The sequence below is a fragment of the Scyliorhinus torazame genome, chromosome 14 (assembly GCF_047496885.1).
Source record: "Scyliorhinus torazame isolate Kashiwa2021f chromosome 14, sScyTor2.1, whole genome shotgun sequence".
Taxonomy (NCBI): Eukaryota; Metazoa; Chordata; class Chondrichthyes; order Carcharhiniformes; family Scyliorhinidae; genus Scyliorhinus; species Scyliorhinus torazame.
Genome location: NC_092720.1, coordinates 191,763,531 through 191,776,993, shown reverse-complemented (window position 1 = coordinate 191,776,993; position 13,463 = coordinate 191,763,531). Strand labels below are relative to the sequence as shown.

Below are 13,463 nucleotides of genomic sequence, written 5' to 3'. Positions count from 1 at the left end.
GGACATAATTTATAAGCTCACACTTATATTGCGTTAAAGTCCTGTCGAACAGAGCAGCAATTCTGAAGCGGACTATAAAATTCTCCCGTCAGCTGTTCGTCTTCCGAACCTTCACCCCTGCTTTCTCCTCGTCTGTTGGGCCCTAATTACTGCTATGCTTCTCTTATATTTTTCCACCGAGCCGGCTGCACCTCATTTTCCGTCTCTCTTCCAAAGGGTAGCACGGTAGCACAGCGGTTAGCACAGTTGTTTCACAACTCCAGGGTTCCTGGTTCGATTCCCGGCTTGTGTGCCTGTCTGTGCGGAGGCTACAGGTTCTCCACGTGTCTGCCTGGGTTTCCTCCGGGTGCTCCGGTGTCCTTCCATAGTCCAAAGATGTGAAGGTTAGGTTAGGCTTCGTTAGGCTAACAATTGCCCTTCGTGTCCCAAAAAAGGTTAGATCGGGTTCCTGGGATAAGGTGGACGTGGACGTGTGGGGATAGGGCGGGGGTGTGGGCTTAGGTACTGCTCTTTCCAAGGACCGGTGCAAACTCGATGGGCCGAATAGCCACCTTCTTCACTGTAAATTCTATGAAAATAGTCTTCTCCCTCAGTCAACACCGAGTAAAAGTTCCAGATCAATTATCCACCGCCAGAAAGGCGGATCTATTGTCACCAGTACAATTTTAAGTTATTCACTCATAGCACAGGCATGCTTGTATCACAATCAATACAGAATCCATTTTCGAGCATGAGATTGCTGACGGAACTTAACGCTGCCATCTAGAAAAGGGGCAGCACATACCAGGGGCTAGTTTAGCACAGAGCTAAATCGTTGGCTTTGAACACAGACCAGCAGCACGGTTCAATTCCCGTACCAGCCTCCCCGAACAGGCGCTGGGATGTGGCGACTAGGGGCTTTTCACAGCAAGTTCATTGAAGCCTACTTGTGACAATAAGCGATTTTCTTTTAATTTCATTTCATACATACCATACCATTCCCGGTCAGTGATCGTTTTGGTAAAATCGGTGCGCCATTAGGAAAATTAGTTAGTGTGTAATTTTATTTTGCTACATGTGAATCAAAATGGATATAAATTCACTGACTTCATCAGAAACGTCAGTTTTACGGCTCAATTGCGTTGTAATCAAAGTGCGAAATATCAACTGCCTAACAGAAGTAAAGCTACTTAGATGCATTGAATTTAAATTCGACCCATCGAGTCAGCACCGGCCCTTGGACGTAGCACGCCTCCACCCAGCAACACCACCGAACCTTTTGGACTCTAAGGTCAATTTAGCATGGCCAATGCACCTAACCTGCACATATTTGGGTTTCGGGAGGAAGCCGGAGCACGCGGAGGAAACCCACGCAAACAACGTTCAAACTCCCCCCAAACAGTGACCAAAGCCTGGAATCAAATTGGAACCCTGGAGCTGTGACGCAAGAGTGCTAACCACTGTGCTACCGCGTCGCCCCCGATGCTTCGTGAAATTATGATCAAAACTCTGATGACATAATTGAAATAAAGTTGCAAATCCGCCTTGAAAAAGGTCCTATCTGAACATATCGGCAAAATATTAACAAATCTTGTTATTAACTTAATAATAAAACCCATTGTTCTGAGGTAAGTACCATATTTTATTATATTATTATTTTTTTTTATAAAAATGTAATTTAGTTAGCCAGATCTTGGTAGAAAGTTAGAGGAATGGCAGGGAAGGGAGTGCAATGTTCCTCCTGCAGGATGTTTGAGGTGAGGGATGCAGTTAGTGTCCCTGCTGATTTCACCTGCAGGAAGTGCTGCCATCTCCAGCTCCTCCAAGACCGAGTTAGGGAACTGGAGCTGGAGTTGGAAGAACTTCGGATCATTCGGGAGGCAGAAGGGGTCATAGATAGCAGCTTCAGGGAATTAGTTACACCAAAGATTGGCGATAGGTGGGTAACTGTAAGAGGGACTGGGAAAAAGCAGTCAGTGCAGGGATCCCCTGCGGTCGTTCCCCTGAGAAACAAGTATACCGCTTTGGATACTTGTAGGGGGGGGGACTTACCAGGGGTAAGCCATGGGGTACGGGCCTCTGGCACGGAGTCTGTCCCTGTTGCTCAGAAGGGAAGGGGGAGAGGAGCAGAGCATTAGTAATTGGGGACTCTATAGTCAGGGGCACAGATAGGAGATTTTGTGGGAGCGTGAGAGACTCACGTTTGGTATGTTGCCTCCCAGGTGCAAGGGTACGTGATGTCTCGGATCGTGTTTTCCGGGTCCTAAGGGGGGAGGGGGAGCAGCCCCAAGTCGTGGTCCACATTGGCACTAACGACATAGGTAGGAAAGGGGACAAGGATGTCAGGCAGGCTTTCAGGGAGCTAGGATGGAAGCTCAGATCTAGAACAAACAGAGTTGTTATCTCTGGGTTGTTCCCCGTGCCATGTGATAGTGAGATGAGGAATAGGGAGAGAGAGCATTTAAACACGTGGCTACAGGGATGGTGCAGGCGGGAGGGATTCAGATTTCTGGATAACTGAGGCTCTTTCTGGGGAAGGTGGGACCTCTACAGATAGGATGGTCTACATCTGAACCTGAGGGGCACAAATATCCTGGGGGGGGGAGATTTGTTAGTGCTCTTTGGGGGGGGGGGGGTTAAACTAATGCAGCAGGGGCATGGGAACCTGGATTGTAGTTTTAGGGTACGGGAGAATGAGAGTATAGAGGTCAGGAGCACAGATTTGACGTCGCAGGAGGGGGCCAGTGTACAGGTAGGTGGTTTGAAGTGTGTCTACTTCAATGCCAGGAGTATACGAAACAAGGTAGGGGAACTGGCAGCATGGGTTGGTACCTGGGACTTCGATGTTGTGGCCATTTCGGAGACATGGATAGAGCAGGGACAGGAATGGATGTTGCAGGTTCCGGGGATTAGGTGTTTTAGTAAGCTCAGAGAAGGAGGCAAAAGAGGGGGAGGTGTGGCGCTGCTAGTCAAGAGCAGTATTACAGTGGCGGAGAGGATGCTAGATGGGGACTCTTCTTCCGAGGTAGTATGGGCTGAAGTTAGAAACAGGAAAGGAGAGGTCACCCTGTTGGGAGTTTTTATAGGCCTCCTAATAGTTCTAGGGATGTAGAGGAAAGGATGGCGAAGATGATTCTGGATATGAGCGAAAGTAACAGGGTAGTTATTATGGGAGACTTTAACTTTCCAAATATTGACTGGAAAAGATATAGTTCGAGTACAATAGATGGGTCGTTTTTTGTACAGTGTGTGCAGGAGGGTTTCCTGACACAATATGTTGACAGGCCAACAAGAGGCGAGGCCACGTTGGATTTGGTTTTGGGTAATGAACCAGGCCAGGTGTTGGATTTGGAGGTAGGAGAGCACTTTGGGGACAGTGACCACAATTCGGTGACGTTTACGTTAATAATGGAAAGGGATAAGTATACACCGCAGGGCAAGAGTTATAGCTGGGGGAAGGGCAATTATGATGCCATTAGACGTCACTTGGGGGGGGGATAAGGTGGAGAAGTAGGCTGCAAGTGTTGGGCACACTGGATAAGTGGGGCTTGTTCAAGGATCAGCTACTGCGTGTTCTTGATAAGTATGTACCGGTCAGACAGGGAGGTAGGCGTTGAGCGAGGGAACCGTGGTTTACCAAGGAAGTGGAATCTCTTGTTAAGAGGAAGAAGGAGGCCTATGTGAAGATGAAGTGTGAAGTTTCGGTTGGGGCGATGGATAGTTACAAGGTAGCGAGGAAGGATCTAAAGAGAGAGCTAAGACGAGCAAGGAGGGGACATGAGAACTATTTGGCAGGAAGGATCAAGGAAAACCCAAAAGCTTTCTATAGGTATGTCAGGAATAAGCGAATGACTAGGGAAAGAGTAGGACCAGTCAAGGACAGGGATGGGAAATTGTGTGTGGAGTCTGAAGAGATAGGCGAGATACTAAATGAATATTTTTCGTCAGTATTCACTCGGGAAAAAGATAATGTTGTGGAGGAGAATGCTGAGCCCCAGGCTAAGAATAGATGGCATTGAGGTACGTAGGGAAGAGGTGTTGGCAATTCTGGACAGGCTGAAAATAGATAAGTCCCCGGGACCTGATGGGATTTATCCTAGGATTCTCTGGGAGGCCAGGGAAGAGATTGCTGGACCTTTGGCTTTTGTTTTTATGTCATCATTGGCTATAGGAATAGTGCCAGAGGACTGGAGGACAGCAAATGTGTTCCCTTTGTTCAAAAAGGGGAGTAGAGACAACGCCGGCAACTATAGACCGGTGAGCCTCATGTCTGTAGTGGGTAAAGTCTTGGAGGGGATTATAAGAGACAAGATTTATAATCATCTAGATAGGAATAATATGATCAGGGATAGTCAGCATGGCTTTGTGAAGGGTAGGTCATGCCTCACAAACCTTATTGAGTTCTTTGAGAAGGTGACTGAACAGGTAGACGAGGGTAGAGCAGTTGATGTGGTGTATATGGATTTCAGCAAATCGTTTGATAAGGTTCCCCACGGTAGGCTATTGCAAAAAATACGGAGGCTGGGGATTGAGGGTGATTTAGAGATGTGGATCAGAAATTGGCTAGCTGAAAGAAGACAGAGGGTGGTGGTTGATGGGAAATGTTCAGAATGGAGTACAGTCACAAGTGGAGTACCACAAGGATCTGTTCTGGGGCCGTTGCTGTTTGTCATTTTTATCAATGACCTAGAGGAAGGCGCAGAAGGGTGGGTGAGTAAATTTGCAGACGATACTAAAGTCGGTGGTGTTGTCGATAGTGTGGAAGGATGTAGCAGGTTACAGAGGGATATAGATAAGCTGCAGAGCTGGGCTGAGAGGTGGCAAATGGAGTTTAATGTAGAGAAGTGTGAGGTGATTCACTTTGGAAGGAATAACAGGAATGCGGAATATTTGGCTAATGGTAAAGTTCTTGAAAGTGTGGATGAGCAGAGGGATCTAGGTGTCCATGTACATAGTTCCCTGAAAGTTGCCATCCAGGTTCATAGGGTTGTGAAGAAGGCCTATGGAGTGTTGACCTTTATTGGTAGAGGGATTGAGTTCCGGAGTCGGGAGGTCATGTTGCAGCTGTACAGAATTCTGGTACGGCCGCATTTGGAGTATTGCGTACAGTTCTGGTCACCGCATTATAGGAAGGAGGTGGAGGCTTTGGAGCGGGTGCAGAGGAGATTTACCAGGATGTTGCCTGGTATGGAGGGAAAATCTTATGAGGAAAGGCTGATGGACTTGAGGTTGTTTTCGTTGGAGAGAAGAAGGTTAAGAGGAGACTTAATAGAGGCATACAAAATGATCAGGGGGTTGGATCGGGTGGACAGTGAGAGCCTTCTCCCGCGGATGGATATGGCTGGCACGAGGGGACATAACTTTAAACTGAGGGGTAATAGATATAGGACAGAGGTCAGAGGTAGGTACTTTACGCAAAGAGTAGTGAGGCCGCGGAATGCCCTACCTGCTACAGTAGTGAACTCGCCAACATTGAGGGCATTTAAAAGTTTATTGGATAAACATATGGATGATAATGGCATAGTGTAGGTTAGATGGCTTTTGTTTCGGTGCAACATCGTGGGCCGAAGGGCCTGTACTGCGCTGTATTGTTCTATGTTCTATAAATGGAATGGTTCTTTAAAAGATTGTCAATGTTTTTTTCCGCTGCAGTTCACTTAAAGGCAACGCAAATTCACAACGGAGAACCGATAGTGACGACTGATCTTAGTTGTAAAGCGCAAAATATTGAAGATGCTGGAGTTGAACACATTAAAAATATAGTCAGTGAAAATGGGCAGTGGGTCAACATCTGTGGAGAAAACACATATGCTAGTATTTCTGTTGGAAGCACCTCAGGAAAATGAGAACATCTGGGAAATAGCAGCAACAGGGATGACCAAGGGTATAATTGATACCGGGTTGAAAGTGAAACCGTACCTTGATCGTACAATCCGGAAGTAAATTCTGAAACCACATTGCAAGGTGAATAGATGACCAAATACTGAAGCTCCTGAAGTCAGATTTGTTTACGTAACTTTGAAGCATCTCAAAGCCAGAAAGTTCAGAGTGTTGACTTTGAGATGAAAACAATGAGCCTGGAATTATAAGCCTAACAATAAGAATTGAGAAAGTAGAGACGGTTTTGCACTCAGTTATGAGCTGCAAGTCAGGCTGAGAATTTGTGGTCATACTGATGAGGTATTGGCAAGCCTCTGCAGGCACAGCGCAATTGCTTTCTCGCAGATTTGCTTCTTGTCCTGGACGATTGTTTGGGATAGTTGCATTGCGTTTCTTTTCATTTGCACTGCAAGGTACTTGCGGCATTGTGGCGCACTGGTTAGTATTGTTCCCTCAGCTCCAGGGACCGGGTTTAATTCCGGCCTCGAGTGACTGTCTCTGTGAAGTTTGCAGTTTCTACGGGTGCTCCGATTTCCTCCCACAATCCAGGGATGTGCACGTTAGGTGGATTGGCCATGATAAATTGCCCTTAGTGTCCAAAAAGTTTGGGTGGGGTCCCTCGGTAGTGGGTATGGGGTGGAGGCATGGGCTTGGGTGGAGTGTCCTTTCCAAGGGCCGGTGTGCATTCGGTGGGCCGAGTGGCCTTTTTCTGCACTGTAAATTCTGTGTTATTCTTCTTGATTGTGGCAGCTATTATGTTTAATTTTTTTCAGAATTGCAGAAAGCTATCAGAGACTCAAGTATGTAAAAGCGCAAATACATCGTGATGTCTCAAAAGTATTTCACGCCAAATTATATCAATTTCACGCAGCCCTTTTAATCCATAAAATATATAAAAATTAAATACATTGATACAGCTCTTGTATGCACTACTCAGCTTTCCGATTTCGTTTTCCAGCTGCGTGAACGCTCATATTTAATGTTGTTGATTTAAAATTGATTATTTTAGTTCATCATTTTCATACTTCGTCAAGGTAGATTTTAAAGTGACTCTGGATTTGTTTCATTGATCAGAATAACCTTTTAGAAATCCACCACTGTTAAAGTTATTCTCTTCAACGAATTGGGTTATGGTATCAAAAACAGGTTCTATTATGTAGCACCTGAAAATGTGATTGCGGTTAATGGTTTGTGCAAAGAAAACGTTTCTGGGACTTCCGGTGGCGGGCATGGAGTGAGAGGTGGCACATTTGGCAGCTCTCGCCCGAGACGGATGTTTTCTCAGGTTGCCAGATGGATGTTTTGGAGAAAATAAATGCGCAGGGGTAGTGAAGGAAAGTTATACTGGTAATGTTGGTTGATGGACACGCGGACCAGAAGTGGGTCTAGAAGGAAGGAGCTGCGAGAACAATAAACCTTCCGTGTGACTCAGGAAATATAGTGAAGAGTAGGGTACGGCCTGATCAGCCCAATAGTCAACGGAGCAGTTGGTGGCCTTTCTGAACAAAACGTTCAGCCAGCAGAGGAGGGCTGCTTAGGAGGACGCGCCGAAGGTGATGGACCCACTGAAAGCAGGGATCAACCGAGTGGAACTGAGGCTGGAGATGCAGAGCCAGGAGATCTGGAAAGTGGAGGAGGCAATGGGGAAACACGAGGAACAGCTTACCTTGTTCGTGGTCGAAATTAGGATCTCGAGGGAGACCCAGAAGTGGCTCAAGGAGAAAGTGGGAATCTGGAAAACCGCTCCCAGAGGCAGAATTTGAAAATAGCGGGGATGCCGGAGGGCATCGCAGGACCGAATTCTGGCTCATATGTGAGCCAGATGTTGGAGCAGCTAATGGGGGACGCGGCCTTCGGCTGGCCCCTGGAGGTCGACTGGACGCATAGGGCCCTGATGCGGAAGCCACAGGCGAATTTGCTGCCGAGGGTGATGGTTGTGAAGCTACACAGGTCTTGTGATGGGCCAGGCAGACGAGTCGATGTACCTCGGAACGTAACGAGATTCGGGTATATCAGGACCTGGGTGCTTTACTTTCAAAAAGGAGAGCTGGTCCAGTTTGCCCTCTTTAAGAAGGCGGTGAAGCTCAGGATGCACTGTCTGGCCCGCCATTGGGACACCCATAACGCCGCGAGTATTATTTTGGAACACCCGAGGAGGCAACGGAGATGTTGAGAGGCAATTCACTGGCAGGAGAGGGACGACATGGAACTTTGAAGGATGTGTGAGGTGGTGTTGGTTCTCCCTGCCGCTCTTTTACTGTACCGGATTGTTTCCCGGTAGAATTGTATGAAACGTTCTCGGGAGATCTGGGGCCCCTGCTGGTAAGGGCATAGAATGAGGCAAGGAAGACGGGGGCGCTTCCCCCTAAATTATTGCAGGCTTCGATATCCTTAATTTTGAAGAAGGACAAGGACCCGGAGCAGTGCGGGGCATACCGTCCGTTATTGCTGCTGGCAAAGATTTTATCCTCACGGATTGAGGACTGTGTGCCGGGGGTTGTCGGGAAAGAGCAGACGAGGTTAGTAAAGGGTGACATCTGTCGGCGAACGTTAGCCGCTTATTGAAAGTGGTAACGATTCCCCGGAGGTACAGGAGATGCAGCTGGCGGTTGCAATGGGTGCGAAGAAGGCCTTTGATCAAGCAGAATGGGAAAATCTGTGGGACATATTCTGACGGGTTTAGGCAGTGGTTTATGGCTTGGGCCCAATGTCACATACGGCGCCGGTAGCGAGTGTAAGGACGAATCAGGTGATTTCAGTGTATTTTGGATTGCACCATGTGACAAAGCAGGGATGTCCACTCTCCCCATGCCCTTTAACTTGGCGATAGAGCTATCGAAAACGGTGCTTAAGCGTCAGGGAGTTAGAGAGGGATAGGGCGGCGGGAGGGGTGGAGCGTAGGGTTTTGCTCTATGCGGACGGTCTGTTGCTTTATATTTCGGACCCATTGGGAGGTATCGGGAGCATCAAAATCAACTGAGAGCAATTTGGCCGGTTTTCCGAGTATAGGTTAAACATGGGGAATAGTGAGGTCTTGCCGATCCAGACAAGGGGAGAGGAGAGGAGGCAGGGCGAGCTGCCGTTTAAAGTAGTGGGGACGAACTTTAGGTACTTCGGCATCCATGTGGCGTGGAGATGGGACCAACCAAACAAGTTTAATCTGCTGTAGTTGGTAGAGCAGATGAAGGGGGATGTTAAGAGAGGGAACATGCTCCCGTATTCTCTGGCGGGGCGGGACAGTTCATGAAAATGACTGTGCTTCGAAGGTTTTTTCTAGCTTTCTGATCTTTGCCTCAAAGGTCTTTTTTATAAAATTAATGCTTTGACTTTGGGGTTTGAGTGGGCGGGCAAACGCCCACGATAAAGAAAGTGTTGCTGGCAAGGGGATGCGGTAGGGGGGCTGACTTTGCCAAATGTAATGAACTATTACTGGGCAACTAATATAGCCATGGTTAGGGAGTGGGTAGTGGGGGGGGGGGGGGGGGGGGGAGGTTAGGTGTAGGAGCGGATGGAGGCAGCCTCTTGTAAAGACATTAGTTTAGGCGCAACGTTGACGGTGCCTCTGCCATTCTCTCCTGCGAGGTACTCCACGAGCCCGGTGGTGGCGGCGGCCCTGAGGGTGTTGGCACAGTGGTGGAAGCACCAAAGGTTGGAGGATGCCTCGGTTTTGACAGCGATCTGCAGGAATCATAGATTTGCACCGGAGGGGTTGGATCAAGGGTACCAGGACGGTGATGGGCGGCTATTGAATGTTTTGGTGACCTATTTGTGAGGGGTAGCTTTTCGAGGTTGAAGAACTATGAGCTGCCGAGCGAGAACGGGTTTCGGTACTTACAGGTATGGGACTATGTCAGGAAGCAGGTGCCGTATTTTCTGATCTGCCACCTCCGAGGCTCTAGGACAACGTGGTGTCAAAATCAGGGGTTGGCTTGGGTAAGTGTTGGAGATTAATGAGGAATTACTGGATTGGGAGGGAGCCCAGATAGGAGGGATTAAGTGGAAGTGGGAGGAAGAGCTGGGAAGGGAGTTGGAGGCTGGATTATGGGAGGAGGTTCTGAGGAGAGTGAATACATTCTCTTCCTATCTTAGGCTTAGTCTTATTCAATTCAAAGTAGTAATAATAATCATTATCAGTGCCACAAGAAGGCTTACATAAACACTGCAATGAAGTTACTGTGGAAATCGCCTGGTCGCCATACTCCGGCCCCTATTCAGGTAAACTGAGGGAGAATTCAGACTGCCCAATCCACCTAACAAGCACCTCTTTCGGTACTTATGGGAGGAAACTGTAGCATCAGGAGGAAATACACACAGGCACATGGAGAAAGTGCGGACTCCGCACAGACAGTGACACAAGCAAGGAATCGGTTCATCGGGGGCATATGACGGTGGCCAGATTGGGCCGTTCTTCAAAGGGGAGGATAGATGTGGGCGGTGCGCGGGAGGCCCGTGGACCAAGATCACATGTTTCGGGCTTGTCCAAAACTGAAGGGATTCCGGCAGCGGTTTGCAGATGTTGTGTCCGAGATACGGAAGGTGAAGGTTGTATCAAGTCCAGAAGTGGCGATTTGCGGTATGTCGGATGACCCGGGAGTCCAGGGGCAGAGAGGCCGACGTTTCCCTCCCTGTTGCCTCGATTGATTTCATTGGAGTGTAGGGACTCAGGTGGTCGAAGCCGGGATAGTGGGTGAGCAACCTTGTGGAATTACATAGGCTGTATAAAATCAAGTTCGCCTAGAAAGGGTCTGCGGAGGGATTGTCCGTTGCTGGAAGTCGTTTCTCGAGTTGTTCAAGGATAGTTAAGACGTCAGCAGTGGGGGTGAGGAGGGGTATAGGGGACAAAAGACGGGGGAGGCAGGATGGACGGAGGGGAATCACAGGGATGTGGGGCGGTGGGGTTATAATTTATTTGTTGTGAGATTTCCTGTTTGTTCCTTTTTTGGTTTTGGTTGTGTTTCATTTATATATACAAATTCTTCAGTAACAATATATATTTTTTAATGAATTATGTTTCCTCGCTCCTATATTCCACACTTTTGTGCAAAAGCACACATGTCCCTGTTTTAATTTTTTTTTACCTCTCCATCCAATACATCTTATCGACTGTTTAACGTTTGTTACTGTTCTGACTTGCATGAACTCTGATCTGATTGTATTGAGGTAATTTCTTCACATATTTGGTGGCATATTAGTGCAATCTATAGTGTGATACATTACCATGTAGATTATAATGTTTTCTATTAGAATGACCACTTTGGAGGATTTGCAGAATACATTGTTTGAAGCTCCCAAACATTCTTGACTCTGGAAGCCGCACAACGGTGACCTTTTTTCTGAGACGTTTCTTCATCTTCTGCTGGAGCTTTATGGACAAAGAGGAACGAATGAGCGTGTCATCTGTCAGCAGATATCTGCACGAGTCATCGCTTCAGTGATGAAGGCATCATTTTGGTCTCAGTACCAAAGTCAATCATGTTCCCGGGCGTTGGTGGTGGATATCTCCAGGAAGACTTGAACTTGTACTTTTGTTGGAACAGTGTGATACAGATGACACGCTTTTGACCGCGCAGTTGGTGAGCAAGAGAGCCCCGTTGGAGTTGCAACTCCCAATCCCTTCCTTCCGATTGTTGCTTCCCAGAGTTTGGAGTCCTTCCAACACTGGATTTGAAGTTGCCAAGAAGGATAATCTTATCTTCCCGGGGAATGTTGTAGAGCATGGTGTCCAGCGTCGATTAGATGGCTTCTTTGAATCATAGAATTTACAGTGCAGAAGGAGGCCATTCGGCCCATTGTGTCTGCACCGGCTCTTGGAAAGAGCACCCTACCCAAGGTCCACACCTCTACCCTATCCCCATAACCCAGTAACCCCACCCCTAAGAGCAATTTTGGACACTATGGGCAATTTAGCATGGCCAATCCACCTAACCTGCTCATCTTTGGACTGTGGGAGGAAACCGGAGCACCCGGAGGAAACCCACGCACACACGGGGAGAACGTGCAGACTCCGCACAGACAGTGACCCAAGCCGGGAATCGAACCTGGGACCCTGGCGCTGTGAAGCAATTCTGCTAGCCACTATGCTACCGTGCTGCCCTTTGGACATGTACATCACTGCCGTTGCCTGCTGGCTTGTGGAAAGTTGTAGACGGAGGGTCATAAAGCACTCATTCATGCCGACAGGAAGCTTCGAGTTTAGGCTGCTGAGTCTTTCTTGATGTCGAATCCAATATCTGTACATGACTGAACGACACTGTCGGAGATGGTTATTGTATTTTTTTAAATCTAACAGCGGAATGGAATTTCAAAATAAATATTCTTAGACACAATATTGACTTCAATGGGCCGTTGGTTATGACACTCTCTATGGAATGGAAATAAATGAACCCACCTACTCAGTGGAACGGGGGTGGAATAACGAGTGTAATGACGGAATATATTTATCGGTGGCACCATAGCTTTTGAAAACTCAAAATATGGGCATTCAATCGAAGGTGTCTACCATCAACATTAAAACAGAACAAATCGAATGCAATGCAGAGGTAACATAAAATTAAATCCCCAAAAGACCAGGATGCATATGACAATCCTTAGCTTGAAAGAAACTTAATGGCTATCCTCGCCGCGTTTTATCTCAGGTGCAGATTTGAAATCCAAAGAAAGTGGTAGGAATCTTGCTCTCTTTTTGATATAAGATGGACTGTGAAGCTATCAGCATTGAAATGTTTACAGAGCAAACATGACATCAAATTCTGGAATTAAAAAAAGAATGGTAGAAACGCGGCATATCTGGATATTTCGGATAGACTCGGCACGGAAATCGCAGTAAATGTGTGAACTTCGAATATTCAATAACTTAGTTTTAAAAATTGTACATTCGGAGTAAGTTACGCTGTTACGTGAGACGGACGCTGACAATTATCTCTGAAAAAAACATGTATGTTTGTTTAACTGTGGGTTCTCAATCCCTGTGATTAATCTCAATGTTCATTGGAATGGGAGATACATTTATGTGTTTAGTTTTTTCTTTTGAATAACGGTGCAGAAAGGAAGGATTTAAGTTTCAGGAAAATTATGAGATGCAGATACCGTTAGGAGATAGAACCGCCGAATGGGCTGCAGCTATCGAATTCAGGATTGATTACTTTCTGGGGAGATTGCTTAGTACTATTGGCGACGGTGTCAGCTAACTAAAAGGGTTATGAGAAGCAAAGTTAATATCACAGACAAATACAAAGGTGCACAGAATGCGGTGAGATAGAGAAGAACTGCAAATGCGGTTATTATGCGCTGAGGGCGAGTTTAGAATAAAATGGAAAGTAAAATCTAACTTAGGGACACTGTGCTTGTCTGTGCAAGTAGGGTTGGCTGGTGTGTTATAGGGTGAGATTCTCATGATGAAAATTGATTTTGTAGAGACCGCAGTTTATTTCAAAGCAGATAGATTGATCATTGTGTTTTAATTTTGCCGGCATGAAACCTTATACAGGTTTCACGCTTGCATTCGCTTGGAAAGTCAATGTATTCGCTTATCTTAGGGAAATGTTTACTCTACGTTCAGGTATGACTTGCCTTTATCCTTAGAATACCTACCGTACAGGAGGAAA

General features: G+C 46.9%; 1 protein-coding gene across 1 annotated transcript in view; it reads left to right on the top strand.

The window, feature by feature from the left end:
- Positions 1-13,463, top strand: part of LOC140389103 (uncharacterized) — a 383,180-nt gene that overhangs the window by 334,774 nt on the left and 34,943 nt on the right. The window contains exons 56-57 of the mRNA XM_072473262.1: positions 6,633-6,659; positions 12,495-12,521. Of these exons, the coding sequence (XP_072329363.1) occupies positions 6,633-6,659; positions 12,495-12,521 (54 nt within the window). The remainder of the gene's footprint in view (positions 1-6,632; positions 6,660-12,494; positions 12,522-13,463) is intronic.